The sequence below is a fragment of the Heterodontus francisci genome, chromosome 13, assembly GCF_036365525.1.
Source record: "Heterodontus francisci isolate sHetFra1 chromosome 13, sHetFra1.hap1, whole genome shotgun sequence".
Taxonomy (NCBI): domain Eukaryota; kingdom Metazoa; phylum Chordata; class Chondrichthyes; order Heterodontiformes; family Heterodontidae; genus Heterodontus; species Heterodontus francisci.
The window spans coordinates 36,147,877-36,165,859 of NC_090383.1; the positions used below are offsets into that span (position 1 = coordinate 36,147,877).

The 17,983-nt window shown below is 41.6% G+C and overlaps 1 protein-coding gene across 6 annotated transcripts in view; it reads left to right on the plus strand.

The window, feature by feature from the left end:
• Positions 1 to 17,983, plus strand: part of LOC137376336 (unconventional myosin-VI-like) — a 344,835-nt gene that overhangs the window by 255,995 nt on the left and 70,857 nt on the right. For all 6 annotated transcript variants that reach the window (XM_068044672.1, XM_068044673.1, XM_068044676.1 and 3 more), the window contains exons 13-17: positions 2,762 to 2,919; positions 7,387 to 7,478; positions 11,513 to 11,585; positions 13,833 to 13,960; positions 15,720 to 15,815. In XM_068044672.1, the coding sequence (XP_067900773.1) occupies positions 2,762 to 2,919; positions 7,387 to 7,478; positions 11,513 to 11,585; positions 13,833 to 13,960; positions 15,720 to 15,815 (547 nt within the window). The remainder of the gene's footprint in view (positions 1 to 2,761; positions 2,920 to 7,386; positions 7,479 to 11,512; positions 11,586 to 13,832; positions 13,961 to 15,719; positions 15,816 to 17,983) is intronic.

The following is a 17,983-nucleotide window of genomic DNA, read 5'->3' on the forward strand; positions in this document are numbered from 1 at the left end:
AGCAATTTGTCCCACCATTTGTGCCAGTGTTTTTCTCCATTTGGGCCAGTTTAATCCTATTCTTCTGCTCACTCTCCATATCCTTTAATATCCTAGCCAGTCTAATCCAACTCTCCTATTCAGTTCGCGTACCCTTCTGCTCCCACTTTCCTCGCTGCTCAAATTCTTTGACATTCCTCTCTTTCAAGCTGCTATCTAATTGTCTTCTAATAGAATTTGTGTGCTTCAAATTCTAACCACCCTATGTGTAAAAAGAGAAAACAATTCCAGCATCCCATTTCCTTATTTTGGAAATTAATTGTAAATTTGTGTCCCCCGATTACTATTTAGTTTTCCAGTGGAGACCAGTTTATCCTAGCAAAACCCTTCAAAATCTCAAAGACATCTATTGGGTCACCCATTAACTTTCTCAACTCTAGAGACACAAACTCTAACTTATTAACTTTCTCTTCATAACCCCGCATTCATCCCTTATACCATCCCACTGAATCTATGCTGCAACTATTCCACTGCTGTTTATCTTTCTATAATGGGGTGCCCAAAGCTGTGTTCAATGATTAAAGTGTGGCCTAACTAAGGTCTTGTATAAGTTCAATATTGGCTCCTTGCTTTCATATTCTCTGCCCCTTAATTAAAGAAACTGTATGTTTCACGATGTTAAGTTCTTGCTTACATGACCAATAACTCCTGTGCAAATATTGTAGAATACTCACTAAACCCTTCTTTTGATAAAGCCGTTCAAAATATCAGGATGAAATGCTGTTGTATTTTAATTATGGTTTTAAAATCTGTTCCCTTTCAAATTTCTCAATGACTTCGTCCCTCCCTAACTCTGTAACCTCTGCCAACCCTACAACACTCTGAACTCTGCACTCCACCAATTCTGGCCACTTGTGCATCCTCGATTTTGATCGCTCCACCACAGGTGGCCGTGCCTTCAGCTGCCGAGGGCTAAAGCTATGGAATTTTCTCCTTAAACCTCTCTGCTTCTCTACCTCTCTTTCCTCCTTTAAGACAGTCTTTAAAACCTCCCTCTTTGGCAAAGCTTTTTGGTCATCTGCCCTAATGTCCCCTTATGTGGCTTGGTGTCACATTCTGTTTGGTAATGCCCCTGTGAAACTCTAGAGATGTTTTACTACATTGAAGGTGGTGTTGTTAGAGTAAAATGTGCCTGGGAATTGTGTTTCTTTGTGCAGTTTGGTTTCTTGATTCCATTTGTACAAATCAACTGCAACTGATTTTACAAAATTCAAGCAGATTAAAAATCAAAATTGCTGAACTTTTTAGATTAGTGACAGCATGTTTCCAGAGACTACTCAAACATAGTCATACTTTAGACATTACTCTTTTTTTCAACAACTGAAGTCACTTCATGAGGTTGTAAAACTGTTCAGACTACAGGGCAGTAATGTCAAGAACAGTATTTTTTTCCTGTTGTTGAATTTATACAAAAAGAAAAAGTAATACTCTAAATGCCGGATAGCAGATCAGTGGATAATAAATTATCCTTGAAAGTTTTGAAGAGTGTTGTTCAACATCAGCATCCCCTTTTAAAGATCACAGTTCAAAAAGACGTCCTCATTAACGTGAATGGCCTACTCTCCTTTTAATTTTGTAATCAGTTAGTGCCGATGATGTGTACTGGCTTGGAGGCATTACTGAGCTTGAGAATACAAGGGACTTAATTGAAGAACCCAGTTGATGAATCACCCTTGGGTTTGTTCCCGAGAATTTGGTTCCACGACAACTTCAAACTATGCAATGTCATTATTACTCATTGTTTAAATGAAATATTAAAATTTATACAAGGTTGAAGATTGGGGGAAGAACATGTTTAGGTTATTTATAATCTTTGGTAACTGATGTGGAGACTTGTGCTTACAGTTTGGATGCCTTTATCTTCCATTCAAAAGGAGACCAATGTATGTTTTTGGTCATGAACAGTGGTAGTACTTGCCATTACTGACACTGTGCTAAACTGAAAAGGTGTGTTAATGAGGGGATTAAATGTCTTGTTCTGTTACCAATTAAAAATACTACGCTAAAAAAAATTCTAATTTTAAGTGGAAAGGAATTACTTTGATGCACTGTTGCAATTAATCTGAGAACAATATCTGTTTGAAGTACTACTTGCATTCTATGCAAAGTACTACCATTGCTACTAATCCTGATGTAGTGCATGTATGTTCACTTTGTACGGGCTATTTGGACTTGTATGAGCAATTGTTTATAAATGTAAAATAATATATTTTCTTGGTCCTCTGATTAGACCATTTCATGATGCTCATTGGCTCCGGAATTGTGTTTGGACATAAGAGGCTGTTGCTTTGCAAAGCTGTAGTACAGAGTCAGGCTGAAGTTGGGTGGAGGGGAAGGGTTGTGGGGCAGGTGGTGTTGGTGATAGAGTTTTTGTTGAGGGTGGGGGTGGTGGTGGGTGGAAATCAAGCTATGAATTGAACCGCAAGCTCTGGATGTGACCATCAGTATACATAGCAAGAGCAAAACAAAATCAAGCTGAGATGGTAGGTCATGGTGGTTTTCCTTCTTGGTGTTCTGAGGTCCAATTAGTGTCTCTTAAGCACCTGACAGCACTTGTGATCGTGGACCAATCAAAAAGCCAGGATCAACTCAACATTCTTAAATTTATAAAGACACAGAACGATTGGAAAGATGGTGCTTTCACCACACTGACTAACTTTTGAATAAAAGCTGATAGATTTTCCTTAATTAAAACCTATTCTGGTTTTCTGCTATTCTTCAGGGTACCCTTAAAGGTGGAGCAGGCAAACAATGCTCGCGATGCTTTGGCCAAGGCCGTTTATAGTCATCTATTTGACCACGTTGTGAAGCGGGTCAATCAATGTTTCCCATTTGAGACCTCCAGTTTCTTCATTGGAGTTCTGGACATTGCTGGGTTTGGTGAGTTTTCATTCTTCATACGATTATATTGTTACTTAAATATATTTCCATTCTGTGCTTTTACTGAAATATGATAGACCTGTCGTGGTATAACCTGCCAACTGTGTTTTTTTTACTCTCTTGTTTTCCTTCCCCTCATCTCCCATCCCAGTCTCGTTCTCTCTCTCACGCACACGCTCTCCTTCGCGCTCACACCCCTCTCCTCCCTCTCGCTCAATCTCTACTCCCTCCTCGTGCCTCCTCCCTCTCCTCTCCCCCCTCACGCCTCCCCCTCTCCTCTTTCCCCCCCCCCCCCCCTCGCCACTCCTCTCTCTCCTCTTTCCCTTCGCCCCTCCTCCCTCTCCTCTTTCCACCCCCCCGTCCCCCCCACCGCTTTGGCTATCCTTTGTCGCTCCCTGCTCCGCTATTGCACTGTCCTCCACTGCCCCCCTTTTTTGTTCTTTTTCTTGGGATTATTGTCATCATTACCAGACTGGAACTCCACAGCTATTTGTAGCAAAACACAGAAAATGTAGCCAGAACTGAGCAGTTAACAGCTCCCTGGTCACCAGCAATTTATAATAATTGGAGCAATGAAAACATGATATAATATAATAATCACTGAGACATTCTTTCAGCAAACTCACACAATATCTTCCAGATTAATGTCTGCATTTGGGGAGAGGAAAAAAAGGCTTAGGGCAGGACAGAGGGAGACAGACAAATATTCTGTTGAGAGCTGTAGGGATTGAGGTCACGCTGAGGAGGAAGATTGATTGCATGTTTGAAACGAATGCTGTTAAACAAAGGTAGAAACAGGACACTGGGGAGGAAGATTGAAAACACCAGCCCTGTCGACCCTGCAAAGTCCTCCTTACGAGCATCTGGGACCTAGTGCTAAAGTTGGGAGAGCTGTCCCACAGACTAGTCAATCAACAGCGTGACATCATGGAATCATAGATTATAGACAATGTCCCAGGCACCGTCATCGTCGTCCCCGGGTATGTTCACTAGAAGGACAGACCCAGGAGAGGCTGCGGCGGCACAGTGGTATACAGTCGGGAGGGAGTTGCCCTGCGAGTCCTCAGCATTGACTCCAGACCCCATGAAGTCTCATGGCATCAGGTCAAATATGGGCAAGGAAACCTGCTGATTACCACCTACCACCCTCCCTCAGCTGATGAATCAGTACTGCTTCATGTTGAACACCACTTGGAGGAAGCACTGTGGGTGGCAAAGGCACAGAATGTACTCTGGGTGGGGGACTTCATTGTCCATCACCAAGAGTGGCTTGGTGGCAACACTACTGACCAAGCTGGCCACGTCCTAAAGGACATAGCTGCTAGACTGGCTATGCAGCAGGTGGTGAGTAAACCAACAAGAGGGAAAAACGTACTTGACCTTGTTCTCACCAATCTGCCTGCCGCAGATGCATCTGTCCATGACAGTATTGGTAGGAGTGACCACCGCAGAGTCCTTGTGGAGACAATGTACTGCCTTCATGTGGAGGACATCCTCCCTCATGTTGTGTGGCACTATCTCCGTGCTAAATGGGTTAGATATCAAACAGATATAGCAATGAAAAACTGGGCATCCATGAGGCGCTGTGGGCCATCAGCAGCAGCAGAATTGTACAGAACCACAATCTGTAACCTCATGGCCTGGCGTATTCTCCACTCTACCATTACCATCAAGATGGGAGACCAACCCTGGTTCAATGAAGAGTGCAGGAGGGCATGCCAGGAGCAGCAACAGGCGTACCTCAAAATGAGGTGCCAACCTGGTGAAGTAACAACCCAAGACTACACGCATGCCAAACAACATGCGATAGACAGAGCTAAGTGATCTCATAACCAATGGATCAGATCTAAGCTCTGCAGTCCTGCCAATTCGAGCCGTGAATGGTGGTGAATAATTAAACAACTAATTGGAGGAGGTAGCTCCTCAAATATTCCCATCCTCAATGATGGGGGAGCCCAGCACATCAGTGCAAAAAATAAGGCTGGAGCATTTGCAACAATCTTCAGCCAGAAGTGCCAAGCTGATGATCCATCTCGGCCTCCTCCTGAGGTTCCCAGCATCACAGCTGCCAGACTTCAGCCAATTCGATTCATTCCGCGTGATATCAAGAAACGACAGAAGGCACAGGATACTGCAAAGGCTATGGGCCCTGACAATATTCCAGCAATAGTACTGAAGACCTGTGCTCCAGAACTTGCTATGCCCCTAGCCAAGCTGTTCCAATACAGCTACAACACTGGCATCTACCCGCAATGTGGAAAATTGCCCAGGTATATCCTGTACACAAAAAGCAGGACAAGTGCAACCTGGCCAATTACCGCCCCATTAGTCTACTCTCAATCATCAGTTCAGTGATGGAAGGTGCCATCGACACTTGCTTAGCAAATAACCTGCTCAGTGGGTTCCGCCGGGGCCACTCAGCTCCTGATTTCATTACAGCCTTGGTTCAAACATGGACAAAAAAGCTGATCTCCAGAGGTGAGGTGAGAGTGACTGCACTTGACATCAAGGCAGCATTTGACCGAGTATGGCATCATGGAGCCCAGCAAAACTGGAGTTAATGGGATTCGGGGAAAACTCTCCGCTGGTTGGAGTCATACCAAGCGCAAAGGAAGATGATTGTGGTTGTTGGAGGTCAATCATCTGAGCTCCAGGACATCACTGTAGGAGTTCCTCAGTGTAATATCCTAGGCCCAACCATCTTCAGCTGCTTCATCAATGACCTTCCTTCAAACATAAGGCCAGGAGTGGGGATGTTCGTTGATTGTGCAATGTTCATCACTATTCGCGACTCCTCAGATACTGAAGCAGTCAGTGTAGAAATGCAGCAAGACCTGGACAATATCCAGGCTTGGGCTGATCAGTGTCAAGTAACATTTTCACTACACAAGTGCCAGGCAATGACCATCTCCAACAAGAAAGAATCTAACCATCTCCCCATGACATTCAATGGCATCGTCATCGCTGAATCCCCCACTCTCAACATTCTGGGGGTTACCACTGACCAGAAACTGAACTGGAGTAGCCATATAAATCTTCTTTGGCCTCCTTATCTCGAGAGGGGGGAGATGGTAAGTGCCTGGAGGTGGCCAGTGGTGTGTGGAGCAGCGCCTGGAGTGGCTATAAAGGCCAATTCTAGTGACTGGCTCTTCCACAGGTGCTGCAGAAAAATTTGTTTGTCGGGGCTGTTACACAGTTGGCTCTTCCCTTGCGCTTTTGTCTTTTCTCCTGCCAACTGCTAAGTCTCTTCGACTCGCCACACTTTAGCCCCGCCTTTATGGTTGCCCGCCAGCCATATAAATACCGTGGCTAAAAGAGCAGGTGAGGGACTAGGGATTCTGCAGCGAGTAACTCACCTCCTGACTCCTCAAAGTCTGTCCACCATCTACAAGGCACAAGTCAGGAGTGTGATGGGATACTCTCTACTTGCCTGGATGGGTGCAGCTCCAACAACACTCAAGAAGCTCAACACCATCCAGGACAAAGCAGCCCGCTTGATTGGCACCACATCCACAAACATTCACTCCCTCCACCACCAACGCACAGTGGCAGCAGTGTGTACCATCTACAAGATGCACTGCAGCAACGCACCATGGCTCCTCAGACAACACCTTCCAAACCCGCGACCTCTACCAGCTAGAAGGACAAAGGCAGCAAATGCATGGGAATGCCACCACCTGCAAGTTCCCCTCCAAGCCACACACCATCCATTCCTTCACTGTCGCTGGGTCAAAATCCTGGAGCTCCCTTCCTAACAGCACTGTGGGTGTACCTACCCCACGTGGACTGCAGTGGTTCAAGAAGCAGCTCACCACCACCTTCTCAAAGGCAATTGCAGATGGGCGATAAATGCTGTCCTAGCCAGCGATGCCCACATCCCATGAATGAATAAAAAAAAACTAAGTTGGGGAGAGGGAATAGAGACCATGTTTGGAAGGAGAGAGATAAAATTGCAGCTGAAAGGAAGGGAAATTTTTGTTGAGGCGGCTGGTGAAAGACGCTTTATTGAAATAGAAACTTCTCAAAGTTTAGAAAGTTAGCTTTGTGACTTTCATTTTTGCCTTTCATATAAATATACAATCAAGGATGTTAAATCATGACTTGTGGTAGAAACTGATGGATTTAATGAACTTAAGTTGGTTGAAGTAGAGTTTCTACTTAGTTTGGAAATCTCTTGTCCTTGACACAGTGGACTCACTACTGTTTTTAGGCTGGCGTAGCCTAGAGTCACTTGTGTTGATTCATTTACATCGACGCAATCTTCCGTGTGAATGAGGCAGTATATCTCCGAAGACTACCCTCTGCATTAAAGTTGAGATGCAAGGCCCCTAGTCAAGAAGCCATCTTGCACCTGTCTTCTCAGAAATTGCAGTATAACGAAATCCTCAAGATTGTCAGAAGAGCTTCAGCAATTACAAATGGGTCTACAGGCTGTGTTGCTGACATTGTTCAGTTTGTATTTCACAGAATATTTCGAGCACAATAGCTTTGAACAATTCTGCATTAACTACTGCAATGAGAAGCTTCAGCAGTTTTTCAATGAAAGGATCCTGAAAGAGGTAAGACATGCACGTATTTTTAAGTCTGTCAACCTAGATTAAACCTGATGTAAGAGAAAATAAAGGCCGTACGTTGCCATGGAAACTAATATTAGATTGGCCTTTTATTTTTAATAATGTATTTCACTGGCTGGAAGCTCTGCTTCAGGTTATTGCTGCTCCCTTGCAACATCCTGGCAAACCTCCTCTTTCTAATGCCTTTTTCTTTTCTGAATTGTGGTGCCCAGAATTGTTCACAATACTCCAGTTGAGGTCTGTCCAGCGATTTATAAAATTCTAGCATGATTTCTTTGCTTTTATATTCTGTTCTATTTATAACCCAAGTAATGCATTTTTTGTACTTTTTAATGCTGGCTTTCCTTAATTAACCCATGCCTTTCCTCATGAAAGTTTATTTTGTCCCTGATAATAGTATCCCTTATCCACCACCAACCTTTGCTTCTTGTCACAGCCGATTTTGTGTTCTCACTGCCTTAATTGGACTTCCATTTTCTTCCACCTTAAGAGCCTCCTGTGTGGCAATTAGTTGAATGCCTTCAGAACGTTCATATATATGTTTACTGCACTACCTTGATCAACCTCTTTTGAATTGTTTGATGAGACAACAATCAAGTTTATCAGTCATATTTTAGGGAAATTTAGCTCTCAGTGGCTCCATTCATTCCTATCTCCTTCCCCAATTTTTTGATTTTATTTATTTTTAAACCCTTATTATGGACATTAAAATCCACATTTCTCGGAAAAATGGCAGCTTCGAATTTTCAGAAATCATTTTATGTGATTCCTGCACCCAGTGGTTAAATTATGCAATTGCAGGATGAGTTCACCTCGGCTAACTCCATTATAAATGTCGTCCTTGGAATTAGTAATGGTAAGAGATTGATACAAAAGCTTGACAACACTGACAGTAGAAAATGGGGTTCTGTACATGGAAAGTGTGCATAAATATAAGAATTTGAATACAATACAGTAGATACATGTATTTCTCGAGCAATAAATTATATTTTGATAATCCTCAATATTTACTGGCATAAATTAGCAAAGTTCATGGGGGCAGGATGCATCTTTTGATTTTAACACTTTGTAGACCAGTTTGTACAAGTTCTGTGGACAAACTTGAGAGACAAGTGTCAGTTTTTATACTGTGTTGTATGCGCCAGTTGCTCATATCATGTAGACTGTTGAGTGATTTAGACGAAGAAATGAACAGTTGGCAGCAATCTTAAAGACTGGTTTGGCACACAAAGTGCATTTACTCAGATGTGTCATGGCATTAAATTGATGATATGAACTGTGGTCAGTTCTTATCACACCAGCAATCCCTTCATCACCTCTGTTCTAAAATTATCGAATGGTTACAACACTTAAGGAGGCCATTCAGCCCATCATATCTGTGCCAGCTCTGTGCAAGCACAACTCACCGAGTCCCACTTGCCCGCCTTTTCCCTGTAGCCCTGCACATTTTTTCTCTTGATAATTGTCCAATTCTCTTTTGAAAGCCATGATTGAATCTGCCTCCACCACAGGCAATGCATTCCAGATGCTAACCACTCGCTGCATAAAGAAGTTTCTCCTCATGTTGCCATTGCTACTTTTGCTAATCACTGTAAATTGATGCCCTCTAGCTCTTGATCCTTCCTTCAATGGGAACAGTTTCTCCTTATCTACTCCATCCAGGTCCCTCATGATTTTGAAACCTCTATCAAATTTCCTCTTACTCTGAACAACTGCAGCTTCTCCAGTCTATCCACATAACTGAAGTTCCTCACCCTTGGAACTATTCTCATGAATCTTTTCTCCACCCTCTCCAATTCACACCCTACCTAAAGTGTGGTGCCCAGAACGGGACACAATATTCCAGTTGAGGCCAAACCAGTGTTTTATACAAGTTTATCATAACCTCCTTGCTTTTGTACTCTATGCCACTACTTATAAAGCCCAGGATCCCGAAAGCTTTATGAACAGCTTCCTCAATCTGCCCTGCCACCTTCAATGATTAGTGCATATGTATTCCCTTTGCTCCAGCATCCCCTTTAGAATTGTACCCTTTGTTTTATATTGCCTCACCTCATTCCTCCTACCAAAATGAAACATTTTACACTTCTCTGCATTAATTTTAATTTGCAACTTGTCCACCCATTCTACCAGCCTGGCTTGTAGTTGCTGCGTTCATCTTTACAATCTTTCTTGAACAAGTGTGTACCATTTGTAATTCTTCAGTCCTCTGGCATCACCCTTGAATCTAAGGAGGATTGGAAGATATGGCCAGTGCCTCTGCAATTTCCACCCTTGCTTCCTTTGGTATTCTTGAATGCATCGGGTCACTGACCCGAAACGTTAACTCTGCTTCTCTTTCCACAGATGCTGCCAGACCTGCTGAGTGAATCCAGCATTTCTTGTTTTTGTAGTCTGTTTAATACCTCCTTTTTATCAATTTTTAGCTCTTCCAGTGTCTCAACTACCTCCTCTTTCTCTATGACTTGGGCAGCAGCTTCTTCGTTGGTAAAGACAGATGCAACGTACTCATTTAGTACCTCAGCCATGTCCCCTGCCTCCACGCATAAATCCCCTTTTTAGTTCCTAATAGACCTCACTCCTCTTTTTACCATCTTTTTAATATTTATATGTCTATAGAAGACTTTTAGATTCCCTTTTATGCTAGCTGCCAGTCTCTTCTCATACTCTTTCTTCACTTCCCCTCTGAACCTTCTATATTCAGTTGGTTTGCACTTGTATTCTCCACTTAACATCTGTCATATTCACCCTTTTTTTTTGCTTCACCTTACTCTCTTTCTCTTTCGTCATCCAGAGAGCTCTGGATTTCTTTGCCCTACCTTTCCCACTCATGGGAATGTACCTTGACTGTACCCAAACTATCTCCTCTTTATGCACAGCAAATTTTTCAGTTACTGTTTTGCCTGCCAAGCTTTGATTCCATTTTATCTGGGCCCAAATCTGTTCTCGCCCCATTGAAGTTGGCCTTCCCCAATTAATTGGCTGTATGGTTTATAATTTTCAGATCGTCTATAGCAGCACATTTCTTTTGTGTGGATAAAAATTAAATGTTACTGTTACTTTTTTTGATCAATGTTGTATTCTAATCTTTTGGTAATTAGCAGTGATGGTGTAATCAGATTTATTCAGGCTCACCAAAAGCTCAAGACACCTTGGCCCTGATCTGAGAATGTGGCCTTGTTTTTCAAGCATATTAGGAAAGGTTCTTGTGATCTAAAAGGAAAAGCTTATTTTTCAGACAGGAGGATGCAGTGAATTAGCAGCAATGTACCCGCTAATTTTTGTTTTTGCAGCATCCGGGCAAATTGTTTAAGTGTGCAGGCTCTTTTAATTCTGCACAGCTGCAATAACTTAAAGGGACGGACTTGTGCGTGGCCTGCACAGGAACTTTTGGGTTGCTGTGTGGCCACACAGCTTAGAGGGAATATTGATTAGCAGTATATCCTTTCACCTCTGGAAGCTGTGTTGCAGCGCTGTGGATGAAAATCTTTTCAGTTTGTTGTCAAGGTTCAACATGAAGTGAAATGCATTGGGCAGTTACTGAGTTCACAGTGCTTAGTTGCTTATTGAAGGCTTAAAGAAACAATCTCATTCAGGAGGTGAGGATGTCTGGTGCAGGAAATTTCAAAGAAACAATTCAGTAGGTGCAGTTGGAGGAGTGTGTATGTATGTGCGCGCGCATACCTCTCCCGCATCATCTCTCCACCCACATCGGCGCACCCTGCTCCCCCTCCACCCAAGCAAATCCTCCCACATGTGCATTCTCCTCTCCCCAGTTTTTTTTACATATTTTCGAAGACAAAATATAAGTATGTTATTGGATAGTTGTGAAACTATAATGCTACCTGAAAAACTCAAATACCCCATAAAAGATGATGCATTCTCTAGTAATAACATTTGATGCTGACAATAAAAATAAATTTTATGGAGGTTGATCATAAAATTGTTGTGAAAGTTCCAAACAATGGTAATCCCAAATGCTTAATGTAGTAATACTAACCTGGCCTGTGCACTGTTAGGAACAAGAGCTATATCACAAAGAGGGGCTTGGCGTGAATGAAGTGCACTATGTTGACAATCAAGACTGCATAGGTAAGTATCAAAGGAGCCTGCATGAAGAGATTCATTTTGTTTCAATTTTGTCTGATGTATGTTTTGGATGTAATGATATTGTTGTAGTTAAAAGATCCAGTAAGAACCTGATGGTCTACAACCTAGGGTCCTAAAAGAGATAGCTGCAGAGATTGTGGGTGCACTGGTTGTGATCTTCCAAAATTCCCTAGATTCTGGAATGGTCCAAGTGAATTGGAAGGTCGCAAATGTAGCACTACTATTCAAGAAAGAATGAAGAGAGAAAAGAGGGAACTACAGGCCAGTTAGCCTGACGGTCGTCATCAGGGATACGCTGGAATCTATTATTGAGGAAGTGGTAACAAGGCATTTAGAAAATCATGATATAAATAGGCAGTCAACTTGGTTTTATAAAAGGGAAATAATGTTTGATAAATGTTTTGAGGCTGTAACTGGCAGGGAGGATAAAAGGGAAACATTGATGTAGTATATTTGGATTTTCAAAAGGCATTTGATAAGGTGCCACACAAAGTTGTTGCACAAGATTAGGGTAATTTATTAACATGGATTGATAATTGGTTAGATGACAGAAAATAGAGAGTAGGAATAAACGGGTCATTTTCAGGTTGGCAGGCTGTCACTAGTGGGATGCCACAAGGATCGGTGCTGGGGCCTGATTGGAGCTATTTACAATCTATATTAATGACTTCGAATGAAGGGACAGAGTTTAATGTATCCAAGTTTGGTAACGATACAAAGCTAGGTGGGAAAGTAAGCTGTGAGGAACATAGGAACGGGAGTAGTCTATTTATCTCCTCAAGCCTGATCTGCCATTCAATGAGATCATGGCTAACATGTGACCTAACTTTATATACCTGCCTTTGCCCCATATTCCTTAACTTTGACTAGCAAAACTCTATGATCTAGTATCAATTGCCATCTGGGGAGGACTCCAAACTGTTACTTTGCATGTAGAACTGTTTCTTAATTTCATTTTTGATATGTCTAGCTTGAATTTTTACACTGTGGCCCCTAGTCCTAAACTTCAAAACTAACGAAAATAGTTTCTACCAATCTACCCTCTGTTCCCTTAGTATCTTGAAAACTTCGATCAGATCACCCTTAACCTTTTAGATTCTGTGGAATGCAACCCTAATTTGTTTAATCTCTCCTTCTACCAGGTATCATTCTAGTAAGTCTACTCTGCACTCCCTCCAAGGCCAGTATATTCTTCCTAAGGTGTGGTGGCCAAACTGCTTGCACCAGATGTGGCCTGACCAGCGTTTTGTATAGCTGAAGCATGACTTCTACCCCCTTGTATTCTAGTCCCCTAGATATAAAAGCCAGCATTCTATGAACCTTTTCAGTTATTTACTATACCTGCTCATAACCTTTTGATAATCTGTGCACCAAATCTCTTTGGACCTCCATTGATTCTTGCTTTTCACCATTTGGAAATTCATTTGCCACAATTTTGCCCATTCACTTAATCTATCAATGTCTCTTTGCAATTTTAAATTTCCATCTACACTGCTTACAATCTTTGTGTCTTTAGAAAATTTGGAAATCCCATCATCTAAGTTAATGAATACAGTGAATAGTTGAGGCCCCAAAACAGATCCTTGCAGGAGATCAATGGTCACATCCTGCCAATGAGAGTACCTGCCCATTATCCCTAGTCTCTGTCTCCATCCACAAAGCTAATTTCCTAACCAGATCAATAATTTGCTTCAAATTTCATGATCTTTAACGTTAGCTAGCGGTCTCTTATGAGGGACTTTATCAAATGCCTGCTGGAAGTTCATATAAAAGACTCATTAGTCGATTGCTTTTCAATTCCAAGGCTCCGGGTCGCTCTCTGACTGTGAACGCCCCAATTCCTCCTTGACCCTTGTGATCCCAACTCTCAGCATTTATCTGGAACACTTGCCTTGTGCTGAATCCACTGGAATTTTACCCTCTAGTCTCACTTTTATTATACAGTCAAGTTGATAAGAGGGGCTGTGTGCCTTCCGGTGTTACATGGAGATGACCGGTAGTTTTAATACCATTGCTGTTGCATTTGCCATGTTGCTGGGTGTTCAGGCTATGATTACAGGTTCCACTACTAGCGGTTGCAACCTGAGTAGCTGTTGCCAAGCACACACGGCTGTGACTTGCAATGTTAGAAATGCAAAATCCATAAACCACTGCTATCAATACCATGAATATGACTGTAACCTAGTGCTTAATGTACATGCAAATTTATTTTTTTGTGCCATTAAACAGATTTAATTGAAGCTAAATTGGTGGGAATCCTGGATATTCTGGATGAAGAAAACCGTCTACCTCAAACCAGTGACCAACATTTTACTACCATGATACACCAGAAGCATAAGAATCACTTCCGACTCACAGTGAGTTACTGTCTGCTCAGTAGTAGGACTGGAGTCATTTACAAAGTAGGACCTTCCCCATGTGTTTCTTAATCTGTGCTGAGGTAGCTGGTTTCAACTGGGGACAAGAGTTTGTCTCAGTGTTCCGGACTTATGGAAGGGAAAAATCATCCAGGGCTCCTGCTTCTGATCGCTGTTCAGTCACATCTGCAAAGAGCATGTATGGATGGTGGGTGAAGACAGGAGTGGGCTTAGCTATAATGGCCCTCACGCAGTGAGTAGCCATTTAGTCAATGTATAAGAGGGCTGCTCATCCCCAGTGTTCTGGATAGGAGTGGGAGGCAATTGGATGCGGAAAAATAAATGTAACGCTGGTTAAATGGCAGCCAATATAATTATTACAGTAACCAGTTAGGGAAAGCAAATTCTCATTAAATATATCCCAATATTACTTAACAGCCCTGACTGGTTATCTGCTTCAGCCATTTACAAACTTGTATAAAAATGTGAATTACAGCTTGTTTTCTGTGGTCAGCTGAATGGGGAGGAAAAAGTGTTGGTGTTTCACACAGGTATCGCTTGTGTCCTATGCACCTGTCGGCCGAGTTCCATCCAGATATGGTTGTAGGTCCCAAGTGTTCAATCGGTATGACCAATCAGAAGCTACAACAGATCAGTATTGTAGATTATAGCCAATATTACAAACTATAATAGATTACTACTGTGGGAGTGAAAAGATTGCACAGAAGAGTCTGGCTGCTGGGAGCCATTCTTAAATTCAGTGATAGTGAACTTGAGTGTCTTTAATGAGAATCAGTTGTTTAGACGATGTAACTGCAGTTAGGATTTTTACAGTGGTCTTCATTTTGGGAAGTAGTTTGTCATTTCTATCTTGGTATATGTTGATAATGGGCTAAATTTTGTGGTCAATGGCAAGTAATGGCGCTTGCCGCTGATGACGAACAAAGTAATTTCTGTGATGTGGATTTCACCTTTCCTGCCATTAATTTGATCCTGACACCAAACGTAGGGGATCTCTGGGTCCAATAATTGTGATGTCATCGAACAGGCTAAGCAGCCAATCACATTGGAAAATTCTCTCACCCATTAAAATGTACTGATTATCCTTCATTTAAAAAAAAATTACTTTACAGAGATAAATAGAGATGGAACGTACAAATAGGATTAAGGTAGAAGCTGTAAGATCATAAACCTCAAAATTTTTTATCATATTAAAAACCTGTGGCATTTTTATCATAATAGAAGCATTTGACATTCCACAAAATATAAAGTTACTTTTTCAGGGCCAGAGAGGTTGTTAAGTAAAAACCCTGATTCAACAAGGCGTAACTTTTTTTGGGGGGTGGGGCGCTTTACAGTGAGCTTAGAGTGTAAAATGTTGGCATTCCATCAATTCCAGTGATTTCTTAGAATTTACAACTGTGTGGGTTCAATGGTGCTCCCTGTGGAGGAGCAGGGAATCACTGACAGCAACTTCTAGATTTCCACATTTAACTGCGCATGTGTGGACGACAGAAGTTGCTGTCAGTTTCACAGTTACAATGACCATCATTACAACCTCAAGGTCTGGGCCGATGTGGTTTTGTAGTATTTTATAATGGATAAAGAACGTTAGAAAACAAAATTTGTACAAAAAAAATAATGAGTGGGGGGTGTCTTGGTGCTAGTTGTGCCTTTTTAAACCATTTCAAGAAGGAAACATTGAAGCACTGCTGTTGTGATGCCTGTAAACCAGAACATGCATCTTTTCACTGTTTAGATTCCTAGAAAATCCAAACTGACAGTTCACAGGAACATCCGTGATGACGAAGGGTTTATCATCAGGCACTTTGCTGGAGCAGTCTGCTATGAAACAGTAAGTTTTTCATTGATTGGGTTCTATACAGTCCTTTAGAACCAAGCAAGAGAAAGAATATAAGAAAAATTAACATTTATACTGTGCCTTTCACAACCTCAGGAACTTCCAAAGTTTCTTAAGGCCAATGAAATACTTTTGAAATGTAGGCACTTATAACGTAGGAAACGTGGCAGTTAAATTGCACAGAGCAAGGTCCCAAAAAACAGCACTGAGATAATGACCTGATATCTGTTTTCTAGGTGCTTGTTGAGGGATATGTATATTCACCAGGACACTGGGGAGAACTTCCATTCTTCAAAATAGTGCTGGGAATCTTTTGCAACCTGCTGAGGAGGTTAACATCTCATCAGAAAGAATGCACCTTCAACAGTGCAGTGATCCCTCATTTTTACACTGAAGTGTCAGTTTGGATTATGTACTGAAGTCTCTGGAGTGGGACTTGAACCTACAACCTTCTGACTGAGCTACAGCTGATACTCTCAAAAGGCCCTTTCAGTTCTCAGCAAGCTACTGTTTTACAGTATTTCCACAGATTTTCCTTATTTTTGGAATCCTTTTTTATACTGCAGTGCAATATTTCTCAAATTTTAATGTCTTCATGAATCACTTGAATATGTGAAGCAATTCATTTATCTTTTAGATGTTTAAGAAGATACATTTTCCAGTTTATTTGGCTGTAGATTTAATTCCCTACTTATTGTTCTTGTGGTTGTGAATGGCTTTACTGGGTTTTAAATTTAAGTACCTGGAATATGGGAACAGGAGTAGGCTATTTAACCCCTGACCAGTTTCACCATTCAGTGTGACCATTGTTCTCATCTGTGACCTAACTCCATTTACCCATCTTTGCCCCATATCCCTTAATACCTTTTGGTTAACAAAAATCTATGTCTCAAATTTAAAATTAACAATTGATCAATCCTCAGCTCCACTTTGTGGAAGAGAGTTCCAAGCTCCTCCTATCCTTTGCATGTAGAAGTGTCTCCTAATTTCACTCCTGAAAGATTTGGCTCTAACTTTTGGGCTCTGTCCCCAAGTCCTAGACTCCCCAACCAGTGAAAATAGTTTCTCTCTCTCTACCTTATTAGGTCCCTTTGATATCTTGGGAGTGTTGATTAAGTCATTCCTTAACCTTCTACGTTCCAGGAAATACAACCCTAGTTTGTGTAGTTTCCCTCTTAATTTAACCCTTGGAGTTCCAGGACTCATTCTGGTGAATCTGTGCTGCACTCCTTCCAAAACCAGTATGTTTTTGCTAAGTTGTGGTGCCTAGGGCTTTGTATACCTGTAGCATAAATTCTATCCCTTGTATTTTAGTCCTTTTGACATAAAGCTCAGCATTACATTAGCCATTTTGATTATTTTCTGTATCTATTCACGACATTTAAATGATTTGAGTACAGGGACTCCCAAGTCTCTTTGGACCTCCACTGTTTCTAGCTTTTCAACATTTAGACAGTACTCTGATCTATCCATTTAGGTCCACAGTGGATGGCCTCACACTTGCATATATTGGGATCCATTTGCCACAGTTTTACCCATTCACTTAATATATCAATATCTCTTTGTAAGTTTGCACTTCTATCTATACTGCTTGCAATGTCGCCTATCTTTGTGTCTTTGGCAGATTTGGATATGTGGCTATTGCATCATCTAAGTCATTAATAAATGCAGTGAATAGTTCAGACCCAACACAGATCCTTCTGGTACATTGCTAGTCACATCCAGTATCTGCCCAATATCCCTGCTCTCTGTCTTCTGCTGTTCAGCCAATTTCCTAACCACGTCAATAATTTGCCTTCAATTCAATGAGCTTCAGCTTTAGTTACTAGACTCTTAGGAGGGATCTTATCAAATTCCTTTTGGCAGTCCATATAAATAACTTCCATAGACATTCCCTTGTCCATTATTTTAGTAATTTCTTTTAAAAATTCCGTTAGATTCATCAGGCATAACCTACCCTTTACAAATCTATGCTGGCCCCCTCTGATCAAATTTTCAAGGTGTTCAGTAACTGTATCCTTAGTTATAGACTCTAATAATTTCCCAATGATTGATGTTACTGGTCTGCAATTCCCTAGTTTCCCCCTCTCTCATTTCTTAAATAGTGAAGTGGTGTACCGTTTTCCAATCTAAAGGAACAGTTCCTGAATTGAGAGTATTTT